At 36.5% G+C, this 21387-nt stretch overlaps 1 protein-coding gene across 1 annotated transcript in view; it reads left to right on the forward strand.

Annotated features, from left to right (window-relative positions):
* Nucleotides 1–21387, forward strand: part of COG5 (component of oligomeric golgi complex 5) — a 290399-nt gene that overhangs the window by 24014 nt on the left and 244998 nt on the right. The window contains exon 6 of the mRNA XM_061198423.1: nt 13535–13655. Coding sequence (XP_061054406.1) covers nt 13535–13655 — 121 coding nt within the window. The remainder of the gene's footprint in view (nt 1–13534; nt 13656–21387) is intronic.

A 21387-nucleotide genomic window follows, 5' to 3' on the forward strand; every position in this document is an offset into this window, starting at 1 on the left:
CAGGATTGTTTGTGTTTAAGATAAACACTTTTTATATTTATTATTGTTGTTAAATATTATTAATTTTAGCCCTAATATTAGCCCTAATTTTCTACACTCTTATTGTAAAAAATATTGCACTACTGTATAGGGGCAACTAAGTTGAATAACTTTGGTCAAATTATTATAAAGGAGGGGAGAGAAAAGAAAAAGAAAAATGTCTAGGTACATTTTGATATCTTTATTTCCAGTATTTAATTTTTCCTGAATTGACTCATATGCAGTCTTACCTTTAGGAAGGAAGTTCATCTTAGGAATTTGTTGCCATTCAAACTGCTTTGAAGTCTAAGGGCTCTTTGGAAGTTTATTTATGTTTTAACCATTTTTATTCTGTTCACTTTGACTAGACATTTCCATTTTAAACTTTGGGGAAACTTTAATGTTTCTGTTTAATCTTTTTATTCTTTGAGATCTTAATTCATTTAAATGCATGTGGTATAAGAAACCAAGAAAGAAATAGCTATGAAGTTGTTTTTGCCTTGAACGTAAAATCCCTATGATTGTACCCTCAATTAGAAGAAAGTACTTCTACATTTAATTTCTTTTGCTTTTTATCCCCATTTCACTCTCTTTGCAGAAAGCCTTTTCTTTCTTTGAGCAGAAGCTTCTGACTTCATCTATATACATGAATACAGGAGTTGAATTTAATTATCACCCCCCAAATCATCTCTATCTTAGCTCTTTATAGTAACATTGTTTGCTTATGAACTGCCTCAGAGTTTTTCAGAAAGAAATTTTTAAGAGCTTATTATCCCTTACATAGAATATTTAAATATTTTAAACTCCAACATTATATAAGAAAATAAGTTTTTAAACTTTCAAATCTTATAAGTTCTTAACACTTTTAATCATAAGTTTTCAAAAATATAACAGCTTTATTGAGGTATAATTCACATACCTACATATAAGTTTTTTTATCTTTTTAATATTTTTCACTTTTTATCGTTTCACTTTTTAATTTTTTAAGTCACGCACATATTAACTTTTCAATTTGAAGTGGTTTTTTTGAATTTTATTTTATTAATTTTTTTGTACAGCAGCAGGTTCTTATTAGTCATCCATTTTATACACATCAGTGTATACATGTCAATCCCAATCACCCAATTCAGCACACCACCACCCCACCCCCCGCCACTTTCCCCCACTGGTGTCCATACGTTTGTTCTCTACATCTGTGCCTCAATTTCTGCCCTGCAGACCGGTTCATCTGTACCATTTTTCTAGGTTCCACATATATGCGTTAATATACGATATTTGATTTTCTCTTTCTGACTTACTTCACGCTGTACGACAGTCTCTAGATCCATCCACGTCTCTACAAATGACCCAATTTCGTTCCTTTTTATGGCTGAGTAATATTCCATTGTATATATGTACCACATCTTCTTTATCCATTCGTCTGTCAATGGGCATGTAGGTTGCTTCCATGACCTGGCTATTGTAAATAGTGCTGCAATGAACATTGGGGTGCATGTGTCTTTTTGAATTACGGTTTTCTCTGGGTATATGCCCAGTAGTGGGATTGCTGGGTCGTATGGTAATTCTATTTTTAGTTTTTTAAGGAACCTCCATACTGTTCTCCATAGTGGCTGAAGCAATTTACATTCCCACTAACAGTGCAAGAGGGTTCCCTTTTCTCCACACCCTCTCCAGCATTTGTTGTTTGTAGATTTTCTGATGATGCCCATTCTAACTGGTGTGACGTGATACCTCATTGTAGTTTTGATTTGCATTTCTCTAATAATTAGTGATATTGAGCAGCTTTTCATGTGCTTCTTGGCCATCTGTATGTCTTCTTTGGAGAGATGTCTATTTAAGTCTTCTGCCCATTTTTGGATTGGGTTGTTTTTTTAATATTGAGCTGCATGAGCTGTTTATATATTTTGGAGATTAATCCTTTGTTGATTCGTTAGCAAATATTTTCTCCCATTCTGAGGGTTGTCTTTTCGTCTTGTTTATGGTTCCCTTTGCTGTGCAAAAGCTTTGAAGTTTCATTAGGTCCCATTTGTTTATTTTTGTTTTTATTTCCATTGCTCTAGGAGGTGGATCAAAAAAGATCTTGCTGTGATTTATGTCAAAGAGTGTTCTTCCTATGTTTTCCTCTAAGAGTTTTATAGTGTCTGGTCTTACATTTAGGTCTCTAATCCGTTTTGAGTTTATTTTTGCGTATGGTGTTAGGGAGCGTTCTAATTTCATTCTTTTACATGTAGCTGTCCAGTTTTCCCAGCACCACTTATTGAAGAGACTGTCTTTTTTCCATTGTATATCCTTGCCTCCTTTGTCATAGACTAGTTGACCATAGGTGCGTGGGTTTATCTCTGGGCTCTCTATCCTGTTCCATTGATATGTGTTTCTGTTTTTGTGCCAGTACCATATTGTCTTGATTACTGTAGCTTTGTAGTATAGTCTGAAGTCAGGGAGTCTGGTTCCTCCAGCTCCGTTTTTTTCCCTCAAGACTGCTTTGGCTAATCGGGGTGTTTTGTGTCTCCATACAAATTTTAAGATGATTTGTTCTAGTTCCGTAAAAAATGCCATTGGTAATTTGATAGGGATTGCATTGAATCTGTAGATTGCTTTGGGTAGTATAGTCATTTTCACAATATTGATTTTTCCAATCCAAGAACATGGTATATCTCTCCATCTGTTGGTATCATCTTTAATTTCTTTCATCAGTGTCTTATAGTTTTCTGCATACAGTTCTTTTGTCTCCCTCTGTAGGTTTATTCCTAGGTATTTTATTCTTTTTGTTACAATGGTAAATGGGAGTGTTTCCTTAATTTCTCTTTCAGACTTTTCGTCATTAGTGTATAGGAATGCAAGAGATTTCTGTGCATTAATTTTGTATCCTGCAACTTTACCAAATTCATTGAGTAGCTCTAGTAGTTTTCTGGTGGCATCTTTAGGATTCTCCATGTACAGTATCATGTCATCTGCAAATAGTGACAGTTTTACTTTTTCTTTTCCAATTTGTATTCCTTTTATTTCTTTTTCTTTGATTGCCGTGGCTAGGACTTCCAAAACTATGTTGAATACTAGTGGTGAGAGTGGACATCCTTGTCTTGTTCCTGATCTTAGAGGAAACGCTTTCAGTTTTTCACCATTGAGAATGATGTTTGCTGTGGGTATGTCATATATGGCCTTTATTATATTGAGGTAGGTTCCCTCTATGCCCACTTTCTGGAGAGTTTTTATCATAGATGGGTGTTGAATTTTGTCAAAAGCTTTTTCTGCATCTATTGAGATGATCATATGGGTTTTTTTCTTCAATTTGTTAATATGGTGTATCACATTGATTGATTTGCATATATTGAAGAATCCTTGCATCCCTGGGATAAATGCCACTTGATCATGGTGTATGATCCTTTTAATGTGTTGTTGGATTCTCTTTGCTAGTATTTTGTTGAGGATTTTTGCATGTATATTCATCAGTGATATTGGTCTGTAATTTCCTTTTTTTGTAGTATCTTTGTCTGGTTTTGGTATCAGGGTGATGGTGGCCTCATAGAATGAGTTTGGGAGTGTTCCTTCCTCTGCAAGAAGGATGGGTGTTAGCTCTTCTCTAAATGTTTGATAGAATTCACCTGTGAAGCCATCTGGTCCTGGACTTTCATTTGTTGGAAGATTTTTAATCACAGTTTCATTTTCATTACTTGTGATTGGTCTGTTCATATTTTCTATTTCTTTGTGGTTCAGTCTTGGAAGGTTATACCTTTCTAAGAATTTGTCCATTTCTTCCAGGTTGTCCATTTTATTGGCATAGAGTTGCTTGTAGTAGTCTCTTAGGATGCTTTGTATTTCTGCGGTGTCTGTTTTAACTTCTCCTTTTTCATTTCTAATTTTATTGGTTTGAGTCCTCTCCCTCTTTTTCGTAATGAGTCTGGCTAATGGTTTATCAATTTTGTTTATCTTCTCAAAGAACCAGCTTTTAGTTTTATTGATCTTTGCTGTTGTTTTCTTTGTTTCTATTTCGTTTATTTCTGCTCTGATCTTTATGATTTCTTTCCTTCTGCTCACTTTGGGTTTTGTTTGTTCTTCTTTCTCTAGTTCCTTTAGGTGTAAGGTTAGATGGTTTATTTGAGATTTTTCTTGTTTCTTGAGGTAGGCTTGTATAGCTATAAACTTCCCTCTTAGAACTGCTTTTGCTGCATCCCATAGGTTTTGGATCCTCGTGTTTTCATTGTCATTTATCTCTAGGCATTTTTTGATTTCCTCTTTGATTTCTTCAGTGATCTCTTGGTTATTTAGTAACGTATTGTTTAGCCTCCATGTGTTTGTGTTTTTTACGTTTTTTTCCCTGTAAGTGATTTCTAATCTCATAGCGTTGTGGTTAGAAAAGATGCTTGATATGATTTCAGTTTTCTTAAATTTACTGAGGCTTGATTTGTGACCCATGATGTGATCTATCCTGGAGAATGTTCCATGCACACTTGAGAAGAAAGTGTAAGCTGCTGTTTTTGGATGGAATGTCCTGTAAATATCAATTAAATCTATCTGGTCTATTGTGTCATTTAAAGCTTGTGTTTCCTTATTAATTTTCTGTTTGGATGATCTGTCCATTGGTGTAAGTGAGGTGTTAAAGTCCCCCACTATTATTGTGTTACTGTCGATTTCCTCTTTTATAGCTGTTAGCAGTTGCCTTATGTATTGAGGTACTCCTGTGTTGGGTGCATATATATTTATAATTGTTATATCTTCTTCTTGGATTGATCCCTTGATCATTATGTAGTGTCCTTCCTTGTCTCTTGTAACATTCTGTATTTTAAAGTCTATTTTATCTCATAGAGTATTGCTACTCCAGCTTTCTCTTGATTTCCATTTGCATGGAATATCTTTTTCCATCCCCTCACTTTCAGTCTGTATGTGTCCCTAGGTCTGAAGTGGGTCTCTTGTAGACAGGATATTTATGGGTCTTGTTTTTGTATCCATTCAAAAAGCCTGTGTCTTTTGGTTGGAGCATTTAATCCATTCACGTTTAAGGTAATTATCGATATGTATGTTCCTATTACCATTTTCTTAATTGTTTTGGGTTTGTTTTTGTAGGTCCTTTCTTCTCTTGTGTTTCCCACTTAGAGAAGTTCCTTTAGCATTTGTTGTAGAGCTGGTTTGGTGGTGCTGAATTCTCTTAGCTTTATGCTTGTCTGTAAAGCTTTTGATTTCTCCATCGAATCTGAATGAGATCCTTGCTGGGTAGAGTAATCTCGGTTGTAGGTTCTTCCCTTTCATCACTTTAAGTATGTCATGCCACTCCCTTCTGGCTTGTAGAGTTTCTGCTGAGAAATCAGCTGTTAACCTTATGTGAGTTCCCTTGTATGTTATTTGCCGTTTTTCCCTTGCTGCTTTCAATAATTTTTCTTTGTCTTTAATTTTTGCCCATGTGATTACTATGTGTCTAAGCGTGTTTCTCCTTGGGTTTATCCTGCCTGGGACTCTCTGCGCTTCCTGGACTTGGGTGGCTCTTTCCTTTCCCAGGTTAGGGAAGTTTTCGACTATAATCTCTTCAAATATTTTCTCTGGTCCTTTCTCTCTCTCTTCTCCTTCTGGGACCCCTATAATGCGAATGTTGTTGCATTTAATATCCCAGAGGTCTCTTAGGCTGTCTTCATTTCTTTTCATTCTTTTTTCTTTATTCTGTTCCCCAGCAGTGAATTCCACCATTCTGTCTTCCAGGTTACTTATCCGTTCTTCTGCCTCAGTTATTCTGCTATTGATTCCTTCTAGTGTAGTTTTCATTTCAGTTATTGTATTGTTCATCTCTGTTTGTTTGTTCTTTAATTCTTCTAGGTCTTTGTTAAACATTTCTTGCATCTTCTCGATCTTTGCCTCCATTCTTTTTCCGAGGTCCTGGATCATCTTCACTATCGTTATTCTGAATTCTTTTTCTGGAAAGTTGCCTATCTGCACTTCATTTAGTTGTTCTTGTGGGTTTTTATCTTGTTCCTTCATCTGGTACATAGCCCTCTGCCTTTTCATCTTGTCTATCTTTCTGTGAATGTGGTTTTTGTTCCACAGGCTGCAGGATTGTAGTTCTTCTTGCTTCTGCTGTCTGCCCTCTTCAGTTTGAAGTTTTTAATTTAGCTTTTTAACTGAAACTATATAAGTAAGAAAGTTTGAGAAAATGTTGGAAAGAGGAAGGAAGAAATGGTTCATAAAACCTTTTCTCTTTTTTTATGTTCATGTTTTACATGTACGTGGTTTTCATCGTATACTTTTGTAGGGTCCTTTTTAGTTTTCAGTTGATACGATATCAAATAATTTTATCTACATTGTTCTATGGGATGATGACTTAGTTTACTGGCTTTATAATTATCCACCAAACAAATGAATATATTAGAAAGGAAGGAGGAAGAAAGATAACAAAACCAGCATAAGTTGCCAGTGTTCCTAAACACTGCGAGAACATATAGAGCAACTAAGATAGCAAAACCAGAGAACCCCTGCTGGTAGAAGTGATGCTGGGCTAGCTTGGGAGCTAGCATTCAGGGGGCATAGCATCTTTTTAAAAAAAATTTATTTATTTATTTATTTATTTATGGCTGTGTTGGGTCTTCGTTTCTGTGCGAGGGCTTTTCTCTAGTTGTGGCAAGTGAGGGCCACTCTTCATCGCGGTGCGCGGCCCTCTCATTATCGCGGCCTCTCTTGTTGCAGAGCACAGGCTCCAGGCGCTCAGGTTCAGTAATTGTGGCTCACGGGCCTAGCTGCTCCGCGGCATGTGGGATCTTCCCAGACCAGGGCTTGAACCCGCGTCCCCTGCGTTGGCAGGCAGATTCTCAACCACTGCGCCACGAGGGAAGCCCCATAGCAGCTTTTGTTTCTGCTCTGGATAAGCCACTGTCCATGTAAGAAGTCCAGCCATTGTGAGACTGTCATGCTGTGGAGAAGCCCATGCTGGCCGTGGGTAGATGGTAGGTAGCGAAGCACTGAGGCAACCAGAAATGGGAGTGAAGCCTCGTGTTAGCTGAGTGCAGCAGAGTGAGTAATGCTAGGGATACCACACGGAGCACTTGAACCCTGCCCAAATTCCTGACTCACAGAATTGTGCGGAAGAACAAATCATTTAAAATCACTATGTTTTGGGCTGGTTTCTTATGCAGCAAAAGATAATTAATACAGCAGCCAAACTGATTTTGATGTAGAGACAGCCATCCTCATAGAATCCAGGGACTATTGCTCCTATGACCCTTTCTTTAGGAATCTGATAGACAATGTACTTGAGACAATCAAAATGAGTAGAGAAACAGCAAAGTAAAAAGTAGTGATGAGCATTAGAACTAGGATTAAATGAGGGATATAAAGTAGTGTGTAATGGCTGTATGTTTTGACAAAGAAATAAAATTCAACTGTAAAACATTGTGGGCAGAGTACGTGCAGAACAGTTTTTTTAAACTGTCTTCAGCAGTCATATTTGTGTTTGTAGTATTGGTTTTTTTTTTTTTTTTTTGGCTGCGTGTTTGGTTTTTGTTGCTGTGTGTGGGCTTTCTCCAGTTATGGCAAGCGGGGGCTACTCTTCGTTGCGGTGCATGGGCTTCTCATTGTGGTGACCTCTCTTGTTGTGGAGCATGGGCTCTAGGCGCTCGGGCTTCAGTAGTTGTGGCATGCAGGTTCAGTAGTTGTGGCTTGCTGCCTTTAGAGTGCAGGCTCAGTAGTTGTGGTGCACGGGCTTAGCTGTTCTGTGGCATGTGGGATCTTCCCAGACCAGGGCTCGAACCCATGTCCCCTGCATTGGCAGGCGGGTTCTTAACCCTCTGCCACCCGGGAAGCCCTGTAGTGTTGGTTTTGAATTCAGGTAATGTTTTGTTTGTATTGTGTAGCAAAGCAAATTAATAATTTTAAATACTCTAATTCTGTTATCTCTTATGTCTCTGGAGCCAGGAGTCTCTGTGTGGAAGAAATAATTTATAGATGTAAGTTAGAAGATTAGGTAAACACCCTGTGCTCCTGATTTTTTTTTTTTTAATATATTTATTTATTTTATTTTACTTATTATTTTTAGCTGTGTTGGGTCTTCGTTTCTGTGCGAGGGCTTTCTCTAGTTGCGGCAAGCGGGGGCCACTCCTCATCGCGGTGCGCGGGCCTCCCACTGTCGCGGCCCCCCTTGTTGCAGAGCACAGGCTCCAGACGCGCAGGCTCAGTAGCTGTGGCTCACGGGCCCAGTCGCTCCGCGGCATGTGGGATCCTCCCAGACCAGGGCTCGAACCCGCGTCCCCTGCACTGGCAGGCGGACTCTCAACCACCGCGCCACCAGGGAAGCCCTGTGCTCCTGATTTTTAAGTGCAATTATCAGTATGAACTCATGAGATATTTTAATTTTATCTTAAAATGGTATATACATTATATGTATATATTTTTATACATATGTATATGTATAATGTTAATCTGAGACTGTTTTATGTGTATTGTGGAATCAAGCAGATGAATATTTATGTGATATTTTAATTTTGACATTTCCTAACTATGTCTACCAAAAAGTCTCAGAAATGAGCAAACCTAGTTCCCAGAATGTGGTCTTCAAATGCTGCTGAATTCTAAAAGAAATCAGGGATTCTTTGATAAATCTTTGATCCCAGATCTGGGGCATGAAATGTGCAAAATGATCCTAGAATATTTTTATACCATATACCAAAGCAAGTATCAATAACTATTAACTAGAGTCATGATAAAAGGCTTCAGGAGCCAACTTGGAGAGGCCCTAGGGTAACCAACTATGTCAGTTTTAGCACTGCAAGTCCCATGTCCCAGGAAACCTCTCAGTCTCAGGCAAATCAGTACAGGTGATCACCCTCAGAGGCTCCTACTGGCCAAAAATGGTACAATGTGAGCATCTATAAGGAGAAGAGCTACAATGGATTGGTATCTTATATTATGTTTAAATCTATGAGTTCATAATGATATCCAAAACAATGAACTAATTGTTCATCTTTGGTGGCTATTAGGAAAGCAGTCCTCAATTTTGAAAACTGATAAACCAGTGGAAAGAATCTGGTGTTTATTCTTACTATTCTGTATGAACAGTACCACTGGGTAAACTAATATAGATGAGGTAAAGTTTGTTCTCATAGAGATGTTTTATAAGCTAGCAAATAAAGGCAAAATGACATAACTGGAGTATCACCATTTTGTATTCATTATGTTTTAATAGATTTTGCCATTGAGTATCATGGCTGCTAACTACACAGAGAATCATACATATGTTATAAATACACTACTACCTAATGAATAAATTTGCCCAGAATATTAAACCTGTATCTGATGAAGCTGCCTACCTCCATCTACTAAGGTATAAGGAATGTAGAAGACAGAGGGACTTGTTAAACTAGGGGAAGGCAATCAACTAAAACCAGTCTGTGGGAAACTGTATAGGACAGATGATCCCATATATTCAACAGATTGCAAAGGACAAAAAAGAGATGCTAAAGGAACCCATTTAGATTTAAAAAGGGCAAAGTTAGGACTTCCCTGGTGGTGCAGTGGTTAAGAATCTGCCTGCCAATGCAGGGGACACAGGTTCAATCCCTGGTCTGGGAAGATCCCACATGCCACGGAGCAACCAAGCCTGTGTACCACAACTACTGAGCCTGCGCTCTGGAGCCCACGAGCCACAACTACTGAGCCCGTGTGCCACAACTACTGAGCCCACATGCTGCCACTACTGAAGCCCATGTGCTGCAACTACTGAAGCCTGCGCACCTAGAGCCCATGCTCTGCAGCAAGACAAGCCACCACAATGAGAAGCCTGCGCACTGCAACAAAGAGTAACCCCTGCTCGCCACAGCTAGAGAAAGCCTGCATGCAGCAACGAAGACCCAAGGCAGGCAAAAAATAAAGTTAAAAAAAATAAAAATAAAAAGGGCAAAATTAAACTACAGCATTTAGGTATATATACTTAAGTGATAAAGCCATAAATGAAAGTAAGGAAGTGATTACCACAAAAGCCAGAATGGTGTCTCTCTTGGTTAGGCTGGGGGAGTAGGGAGGATGGCTGGAGGGTGTCGTGATTGGTAGTGGGTACATGGAGGGCTTCTGTAGTGGCAGACATGGTTTTGTTTCCTGATCTGCATGGTAGTTCCAAGTTCATTTAGCTATAATTTCTTTTTTTTTTTAAATAAATTTACTTATTTATTTTTGACTGCGTTGCATTTTCGTTGCTGCATGTGGGCTTTCTCTAGTTGCGGTGAGCAGGGGCTGCTCTTCATTGTGATGCGTGGGCTTCTCATTGCGGTGGCTTCTCTTGTTGTGGAGCACGGGCTCTAGAGTGCAGGCTCAGTAGTTGTGGCACACGGGCTTAGTTGCTCCGAGGCATGTGGGATCTTCCCGGACCAGGGCTCGAACCCGTGTCCTTTGCATTGGCAGGCGGATTCTTAACCACTGTGCCAGCAGGGAAGCCCTAGCTATAATTTCTGTATGTAGTTTTCTGTATTTGTAATATCTAAATCTATATTTTTAAAGACTTAATTTTTTAGAGCAGTTTAGATTCACTGCAGAATTGAGACGAAGATATAGATTTCCCATATATTCCTTGCCCCACACATGCATAGCCTCCCCCTTAATCAACATCTGCCACCAGAGTGGCACTTTTGTTACAATGGATGAACTTACATTGACACATCATTATCAAAGTCCGTAGTTCACTCTTGGTGTACATTCTGTGGGTTTTGAAAAATGTATAATGATATATATCCATCATTATAGTATCATATGGAGTATTTTCAGTGCCCTAAAAATCCTCTCTACTCTGACTCTTCATCCCCCCAACTCCTGGCAACTGCTGATCTGTTTACTGTCTCCATAGTTGTGTCTTTTCCAGAATGTCATATAGTTGGAATCATATAGTATGTAGCCTTTTCAGATTGCCTCTTTCCCTTAGTAAAATGCATTTAAGATTCCTCTGTGTCTTTTCATGGCTTGATAGATCATTTCTTTTTAGTGCTTAATAATATATTTGATAATAAAAGTCTGAAATGAAAAATAAGGAGGAAAAGGAAATTGATTGGAGTGGAAGCAACTATATTAGGAAATGGTGAGAGTTGCTGCCTTACAGATTATCTAAGATGTGTTGACTGAGGATTTTTTTTTTATATATACATTTTTTTATTTAGCTTTGGCTGCGTTGGGTCTTAGTTGTGGCAAGTGGGGGCGTCTCATCATTGCAGTGCGTGGGCTCTAAGCACGCGGGCTTCAGTAGTTATGGCATGCAGGCTCAATAGTTGTGGCGCATAGGCTTAGTTGCTCCACAGCATGTGGGATCTTCCCGGACCAGGGGTTGAACCTGTGTCTCCTGCATTGGCAGGCAGATTCTTATCCACTGCGCCACCAGGGAAGCCCGACTGAGGATTTTATTAAATGCTCTTCTAAGATGATGTAACATGATCTGTTAGTAGAGAGCCACTGAGGTTTATTAAAAAGGGGGCTGGAGTGCTGAAAACTGTTTCTAAGAAGGTAAATCTGGCAAGATGGATTTCAGTAAGAGACTGGAGAGCTAGCCAAGAGACAACAGTGTTAAGGTGAAGGTGATAAAGATTTGAATTAGGGTGATGCTTGTAGGAATAGAGGTAAAATAGCCATTGTGTTATGCAACAGAAGAATAATCAGTAAGACTTGGTGACAGATTAAGTATGGTTAAACAGAAAAGCATTAGAAATAAGCTCAAAGCTTTCATGTTTGAGGGCATATCCTTTATTGGGTAGGTACTGGGAATTCTGGAAGGACAGTTCTTGGTGATTAGATCTGTTATTTCTCCTCATGATGTATTTAGAATCCAAGAGGAATGATTGCTTGGGATTCTACATTCCAAATGGTACATCTAAAAATATAATTCTGACAAGCAAGAAACTGATAACAGTGGTTGTTTTTGGTGAGTGCACAGTTGAGACATAAAAATATGAGGATGACTTTTTATCTTCTAATCTTTTGAATTTTGAATCATATGCTTCTATTACCTATTCAGAAAATAAATAAAATTTAATTAAAGATTAAGATGCCTAAATCTTCCAGTTTACAGGGAGAAATTCTTATTTGACATTTTTATTATTTTAAGTACTTCAGACTACAGTTACTCAGAAAAGCAGTCAGTAAAAAGTAAGCATGTTTAATACTTGGCTGCCTTTGATATACATATGTTTGTAAGTGTGTATTTGATTGTATGTTTGTGTATGTTGTGTGTGCATGAGTGTGGCTGTGTGTGGCTCTGAGGTGTATGTGTACTTCATTCAGAAAAAATGTTTATATTTGAAGCCTCAGGGACCCTGTCTTCCTAGGGCTTTTAATTCTTATTGCTACCAGTTAGGATTTTCCTCCTTACATGGGAGATGTTCTTGCTTCTCAACCAGCTTCAGGGCCGTTCAAAGATGGTGGTGATGCAGCAGCATAGACTGTCTCTCTTTTCTTTATTATCACCACTGAAGCTGAAGATCACTATATATGTGTTACTCCATCAGTCTCCCTCTTCATTCTCCCCAGGCAATTGCCCTGGATTGCCTCTGTAATAAAGTATCTTGAAATACACAAGTCTTTATTTCATGTCTTAGTCTTTTGGATAGGTTAAGACCCACTATTGGATCTGGTAACAAAAAAGGGAATAGAGGTGACATATAAATGATAGGGTTTTTTTGGTTTGTTTTAATAACTTTATCTTTTACAATTTGTTATTAATGATAAAAAAATTAGGAAATATCAGTAAGGGCATGCTTATTCTTTAAGATCTAGTGAAATTGGGCATTTTAAGTCTGTTCCCCTAGGGACTTAGGAAAGAGAAACTAGGACTGGAAACAATAGGAAACAGTAGTAGGAAGCTAAGCAGCCCTAGCACAGTGGTTGTCAACCTTGGCTACACACAGGGACTGCATGAGGATATTAAAAGAAGTACTGATTCTGCTTTAATTGGTCAGGGCTCTGTCTTGCTTGGGCATTGGAACTTCTTGAACCTACACACTTGAATTTTTTTTTTTCTTTATTTTTTTGGCCACGTCGGGTCTTAGTTGCGGCATGCGGGATCTTTCGTTTCATCACGCAGGCTTCTCTCTAGTTGTGGTGCTTGGGCTTCTCTCTGTAGTTGTGGTGTGCGGGTTTTCTCTCTCTAGTTGTGGCACGCGGGCTTAGTTTCCCCGTGGCATGTGGGATCTTAGTTCCCCAAGCAGGGATCCAACTGGCGTCCCCTGCATTGAAAGACGGATTCCTTACCACTGAATCACCAGGGAAGTCCCCCTACACACTTGAATTTAATATGAAGTCAAGACTGAGAGCCACTGGCCTAGAGAAGAAAACTGGTCTATGACTGAGGAGAAAAGTGCTTAGGTTTCATAGCACCTCAATCCCAAATTCTCTTTGGGATAAATTGGAGCTTATTGTAAAATGCTGCTTTTTAAGACTTGTGATTATTTAGATTTCTGATTGGTGGAAAACAAAAAATACATGAGTGAATTTTTAGCATCTGGAAAGAAGAGACAGATTCACATAGTAATAAAACTTCGTGGATTGACTTTACTTATTTAACATTGCACAGGTCGCCTGTGATTTGCTTCGGAGAATCATTCGCATCTTGTATCTCAGTAAGAGACTCCAGGGACAACTGCAGGGGGGAAGTAGAGAGATAACAAAAGCTGCTCAGAGTCTCAATGAACTTGGTAAGTCCTGTTGTTTATTGATTCACTGGTTGAAGGAAATTTGGTTGTTTCAAGTTTTTGGTGATTATAAATTGAGCTACTTTAACATTTGTATACAGGTCTTATGTGAACTTAAGTTTTCATTTCCCTAGGAGAAATGTCCAGGAGAAATGCTGTTTTTTAGGTGACAAGTCTCATGTTGGCATGGTGCCTAGAAGATCTGTTGAATTCATTTCTTCATTCGTCATTCTTTTCTTAAACATTTAGAGCAGCCTCTTGACATTCAAGGGTGTAGCAGTCACAGCTTTGACTACTGACAAGTTGCAAGGTCTATGATGAAGCAGTTCATAATTTTTCAGGCAAAATTTTGAATACCTACCAAATGCTTAAAGAACTACCTAACACCTGCATTTTAATGAGGCTTTGCGGTTTTCTTCTTTTCATTGGGTACCCAGTAATTTTTCTGAAGTGGATGTGTTTAGTGGAATTTGTACCTTTTTAGGTTCAGAAGGTCTTTGATTATATCCATCTCAAATATCAAGAGTCTCCTAACGCTTAGTAACGTGCTTTGAAAGTAGTTATGCCAAAAGAATATCAAAGATGTGCATTACATGTTCTTTTTGAATTTTCCTATCTTTGATATTTCAATTACATAGTCATACTGCAATGCTTATTCCCTGTTTTGACTAAGGAAATGTAATATCCTTCACAAAGCATGCTTCAACAACATTTCAATTTATAATGCTCAAATACATTGCTTAGGCACATCATGGGAATATATTGAACTTGTGATTTAGTGTGCTCGGAATATATTATATAAAAAGTTAATTTTAAAGCAGTGAGTAATGCTTCACTGTTTTTTCACAATATGTGCTAAATATAGAAGTGTAAAAATCTTAGTATCAGCTGTTATTTTTTGCTTTATCATATTTAATTTCTGTGCTCCAAAAAATAAACTCTCGAATAATAGAATCATTAAAAAACAAACACAAATTATTCCAAGGTTTATTATGTATACTTGTCATCACTGATACTCTTCCATAATAAAAAATTGCTAGATTTTGATTATGATTATCATCTCTCCTAGAAATAACAGATGCTGTAATACAAATGGTGATGTCTTCTTTTTTTAAAAAAAGGCACAGTTATTTTATTATTTATTTTAACATCTTTATTGGAGTATAATTGCTTTTCAGTGTTGTGTTAGTTTCTGCTGTATAACGAAGTGAATCAGCTATATGTATACGTATATCCCCATATCCGCCCCTCTTGAGCCTCCCTCCCACCCTCCCTATCCCACCCCTCTAGGTGGTCGCAAAGCACCGAGCTGATCTCCCTGTGCCATGCAGATGCTTCCCACTAGCTATCTATTTTACATTTGGTAGTGTGTATATGTCAATGCTACTCTCTTACTTCGTCCCAGCTTACCCTTCCCCCTCCCCGTGTCCTCAAGTCCATTATCTACATCTGCGTCTTTATTCCCGTCCTGCCCCTAGGTTCATCAGAACCATTCTTTTTTAGATTCCATATATATGTGTTAGTATACGGTGTTTGTTTTTCTTTTTCTGACTTACTTCACTCTGTATGACAGACTCTAGGTCCATCCACCTCACTACAAATAACTCAGTTTCATTTCTTAAAAAGGCACAATTATTAATCATAATGTTCTATGTTGGTACGATGCAGAGTATAAACTCATTATCCTTCCAATGAGGCTTTGGCTTTACCCAAAGTTTTATAAATGTTAAACGATGACAAGTTGTTGAGAAAGTATAGTAAATTGTGGAGTTATCTCAAAATGGATTGTGTTAATTTAAATTTTTAAAGCTTTGCAGATTATGTGCTATTCAAAAATTTCAAAGGCATCATGTCTTCATCATTCACCACTGTGGTTCAGTCTTGGCCAGTCCTGGCCAGTCCTGGCATTGATAGTAACGAGAAGCCAAGAGGGAGATAAAGTTTGTACATTTGGAATTAATGTTTTAATAAAAGTAATAATTTGGTAATCACTATTACAGTTAAACATGTATACTAAATGCTATTTCTATGATTGGAGCATCTCTGAAATTATCAATGTCTATATTTGTATGGTTCTGGCTCTCACTAGAAAGAATAAAATGATGAAGAGTAGCAGGCCCCTGAGATTAACTGAAAACCAATCTCTCAAACTTGAAAGGTCTTGAGGCTTGAAATGTGACCAGATGAAATACATTGTCATCTGAAAGTTAATTATATTCTGAGGGACTTGGGGGGGAATGTCAGTGGCTGCTAATGGATACCACTCTTTAGAGTAGTGAAAATGTTCTGCAATTAAATAGTGGTGATTGTTGCACAACCTTGTCAATATACAAAAGCGCCTCTGAATTGTATGCTTTAAAAGGTTGAACTTTATGCTTTGTGAATTATATATCACTTTAAAGTTATATATCAATTTAAAAAGTATATTCTGGTGCCTAGTGACGATTATGCTGGTACCTTTTCTTTTTTTAAAAATTGAGGTCTAAGCGATATACAGTAAACTGCAACATATTGAAAATGTACAGTTTGGCAAGTTTTGACATGAAACCATCACCAATATTAAGATAGTGAACATAACTATCACCCCCCAAAAGTTTCCTTATGCCCCTTGGTAATCCCTCCTCAGGCATTTATGGATCTGCTTTCTATCATTATAGATTGGTTGGCATTTTATGTAAATGGAATCATACAGTTTGTGTTTTTGTTTGGCTTCTTTCAGTCAGCTTAATTATTTTGAGATTCATCTATGTTGTGTGTATCAATAGCTCATTCCGTTTCATTGCTGAGTAGTTTTCCATTATATGGGTATCCCACAGTTGGTTTATTCATTCACCTGTTGATTGATATTTGAGTTGTTCCTAGTTTTTGGCTATTACAAATCAAGCTGTTATGAACATTCATATACAGGTATTTTTATGGACATATGCTTTCATTTCTCTTTGATAAATATGTAGGTATGGAATGGCCAGATCATATAGTAGATGTATGTTTAACTTTGAAAGAAATTGCCCAGGTGTTCTACCTGAAGTGTATGAAAACTGCACTTTTTCTGCATCCTTGTCAACACTCGTTATAGTCAGTCATCTTAATTTTAGCCATTCTAATAAGTGTGTAGTAGTATCTTGTTTTGAGTTCACAAAAAAAAGTTTATAGAACTAATACAGGAGTTTAGCAAGATTTCAGGATATATGATCAATATACAAAAATTAGTTTTATTTCTTTTTTTTTCTTTTTTTTGTTTTTGGCTGTGCCGCGTGGCTTGCGGGAATCTTAGTTCCCCAACCAGGGATCGAACTCATGCCCCGTGCAGTGGAAGTGTGGAGTCCTAACCACTGGACTGCCAGGGAATTCCCTTTATTTCTGTATAATATTAACAAGCAATTGGAAGTTGAAATTCAAAAATACCACTTATAATAGCATTGAAAATATGAACTACTTAGGGTTGAATTTGACAGAAGATACACAGTCGTAAACTGACAACTAGAAAACATTGTTGAGGACAATTAAAGAAGACCTAAATAAGTAAATAAACATTGTCTGTGAATTGGAAGACTTTATAGTGTTTATTAATATGCCCATTTTCCCTAAATTGATTTGTATAGATTCAGCACAGTTACAACCTGCATCCCAGCAGGCTTTTATTAAAAATTGATAAACTGATTTTAAAATTCATATGGAAATGCAAAGGATCTAGAATAACCAAAACTTTTTAAAAAAATCAAAAAACAGGCACAGTTGGAGCATTAACCATACCTGATTTGAAGACCTGTTACAATGACTTATACTAATCAAGACAAAAAGATAGACAAATAGGTCAATGGAATGGAATAGAGAGCCCAGAAATAGACGCGCACATGTAAGAACAACGGATTTTTGACACATTTAGTGGAGAAAAGATAGTCTTTTCAACAGATGGCACTGGGAAAATTGGATATCCATATGTATAACAGTGAACTTGTATTTATACCTTACTTCATATAAGAAAAAAAGAAAACTGAAAATGGATCATAGTCCTAAATATAAAACCTAAAACTATAGAACTTCTAAAGGGAAACGTAGGAGAACATTTTTATGTCTCTGAATTAGAAAATGATTTCTTAGATATATAACCCAAAGCACAATTCTCCCTGCCACACACAAATTGGTAAATTAGACATTATCAAAATTTAAAACTTCTGTGAGCGATGCTGCTAGAAGAATGAAAAGACAAGCAAGCCATAGACAGAAAATGTTTGCAAAGTATATATTTGATAAAGGACTTGCTTCCAGAATATATAAAAAACTTTCAACATTGGTAAGAACACAAACAACCCAATTAAAAAATAGGCAAAAGATTTGAACAGACACTTCACCAAAGAATATACGTGAATGGCAAATATGCATATATGATACTCAGCATCATTAGGCATTAGGGAAGTAAAAATTAAAATCATACTGGTGTCTTATTGACAGAATAAGCAGAATTTTTTTAGTGTAGACTTATGTGTAATTTTTCATGCATATTATTATGTATGATTAAAAAATGAAACTACATAGTACAGATTTCAGGATTAAATTATATCACATTGATTTATGGTTTTTCTTCAAGAAAAGTCTTGGCACTAGATGAAAATTTAGATGGGCCTTACTACAAATTAGTAACATTTTTTGAGCATTAGTTAAGATGATACACTTAAGTCACATTTAAGTGACCACATATACCATGGTTTATATATAGTGAATGTATTTTATGTTGTGTGGTGCGACAAAAAAAAAAAGGAAAGTATATCCTCCATTAATTTTTACTGTGTATTGTCTGTCCTCTGAGATTTATAATTTTGTTGCTAAGCTGCAACAATGTTTTCTGATGATATATGGTGATACATTAACACCATGTATCATGAGAAAATATTTTTCAAATTTATCATAGAAGCATTTTATGAAGTATTTTTTATAGAAGGAAGGGATAGTCTAAGTTTGTTTTATCCACTAATGTTCTTATTGTAACTGATATTTTCTCAATCTGATAAAACAATACTTATATGCAAACATTTTTGATTTATGCATAGGTGGGAAAAAGTATGATTTACATAATCTTTGCCACGTAATAGGTGATCGATAATTAAGGAACTAATGAATTTTTTTTGAGATGTCTGTAAGATGATGTAGTTGGTGAACATTTTAGAAAATTTTATTATTTCAAGCTTTTAAAAATTGTTTATTGATAGGAAAATTTGTAAATATGCCATGTAACCGTTTCCAGTATTAAATTAGGTCTGAGATGACTTCTTTTTTAATTGAAGTACAGTTGATTTACAATGTTGTGTTAGTTTCTGGTATACAGCAAAGTGATTCAGTTATACATATATATGTGTATATATATATTCTCTTTAATATTCTTTTCCATTATGGTTTATTGCAGGATATTGAATATAGTTCCCTGTGCTATGCACAGTAGGACTTTTGTTGTTTATCTATTTTATATATAGTAGTTTGTATCTGCTAATCCCAAACTCCCAATTTATTCCTTCCCCACTCCCTTGCCCCTTTGGTAACCATAAGTTTGCTTTCTATGTCTGTGAGTCATTTTCTGTTTCATAACTAAGTTCATTTGTGTCATATTTTAGATTCCACATATAAATGATATCATATGGTATCTTTCTCTTTCTGACTTACTTCACTTAGTATGATCATCTCTAGGTTGAGATGACGTCTTAAATGCATTTAAAACATACATAGGTTTTCGTGACAACTTCAGCGTAGCAAATTCAGTATGCCTTTTTAAACGTACAGTGTAATCATATATGATGATAAACATCTTCAGTACCTATGTTTGATTTAGATAGTCTCTAAATTACTTATATATGTGACCGGATTCAGCTACCACCAGGTCAGGGTGATGCTGTGCTCAAATCCAGAATAATGGGTTTATGCTTAGGTATGGGATTGCCAGTTGTGTAGACATAAGCATATTAAAATTACACACCCACAAACCCTCTTTTTTTTTTTAAACTAATTGAACTTAATGTTATCCAAATTTATATTTAACACATAATACCCATACAGCATTTATGATCGTATTTTTTTGGTTTTATCTTTCATCACATAGTGTCAGAAAACGAGGATTAATATCCAGACAAAAACAAGCAGCTTACTTTTTGTAAACTTTAGTATATTATTTTTCATACATTTCAAAGTTACAGTAGTATTTTTGGGTATATATTTTATTCCATATGGTCAGGTAATATTTATTGAAGGTCTGTAGTTTACCTTACTATTTGTCACCCCCTGCTGGACCATTCATCATTGTTTGAGAAAAATTAATTTAGTGTAAGGTTCTTCAAACTAGTAATGTATCAAATTTTCAATTTCTCGGTTCTAAGGGCTTTATTTTCTAGTTGGATGCTTAAGCCAGTACTTCTCTTTTCCATTCCAGTACATGTAAGTTTTAAAAATTGCAGTGTATCTTAAATGAATATAAACAATGCTCCAAATACAGGCTTCTTATTTTATTGACTTTTTACTGGTTATTTTATTGATTGTTCCTAAAAAATGGTGTCAGCCTACTTCTAGTGAATTACAGCTTTGAGTCTCTAAGTCTAATATTTTGGGGGAGCATTAGGTGGGCTGTTTTTCTTTTTATTGCCATTTACTTGATTATGTATAAAAATTCTAACTATGTTAAGCAGTTTTTATCAGTCTTTGGTTTAGTAGATTGAAATTGGCTATAGGCTAAGTTAAAAGGGTTCAATGTAAATTTATGATTATAGATATAGAACTTTACATTTTAATACCATGTAAACAACAGGGCAGGTAGGCAGGCATGATCTTTTGAGAGACATGTTCAGTAAAATAAGAGGCAGTTTTAGTCATTTGTTTTAATTTCTGTGTTAGGGACTTGAAATCTGTTTCAATAAATCAGAAATGTGTTTTTCTACCATATCTAATTGGAAGATAATGCTGATGTTACAGTTGTATTGTCACAACTAGGAATATATTCAGAGGTCAGTGGTGACCCCCCAAAAGTTGTCTTGTGCCTCTCTGAGTCAGTCCTCCCACCTCCAGCACGAACTTTTGGTTACTAGAGGTTTCATTTTGCTCTTTCTTGGATTTCATATATGTGGAATCATACAGTATACATTCATTTGATGAGTAGTATTCCAGTGGATGTATTCCACAATATATTTATCCATTCAGCTTTTGATACATATTGGGTTGTTTCTAACTTTTGACTATTGTGAATAAAATGGCCATGAACATTTATTTTCAGTGCCCTTGGGTAAATACCTAGGCGTGGAATTGCTGGGTCATCTGGTAAGTGTTATGATTAACTTTTTAAGATTTGCTACACTGTTTTCTTTCTTTTTAAACTAATAGGTAATTTTATTTTTACAGTAGTCTTATATAGCAACAGTATTAGTTTGCTGGGGCTGCCATAACAAAATTATCACAGACCGGGTGTCTTAAACAACAGAAATATATTTTTTCACAGTTCTGGCAGCTGGAAGTTCAAGATCAAGGTGTCCATAGGTTTTTTATTTTCTGAGTCCTCTCTCCTTGACTTGCGGATTGCCACTTTCTCCCTGTATCTTCACTGGTCTTTCCTCTGTGCTACACTTTTCTAAAATGGTTGTAACATTCCCACCAGCAATGCATAAGAGTCACATTTGCTTTACATCCTTCAGTGCTTGTCATTGTAAATCATTTTAATTTTAGCCAGTCTCATAGATGTGTAGAGGTATCTCTTTATGATTTT

The sequence above is a fragment of the Eubalaena glacialis genome, chromosome 8 (genome assembly GCF_028564815.1).
Source record: "Eubalaena glacialis isolate mEubGla1 chromosome 8, mEubGla1.1.hap2.+ XY, whole genome shotgun sequence".
NCBI lineage: Eukaryota > Metazoa > Chordata > Mammalia > Artiodactyla > Balaenidae > Eubalaena > Eubalaena glacialis.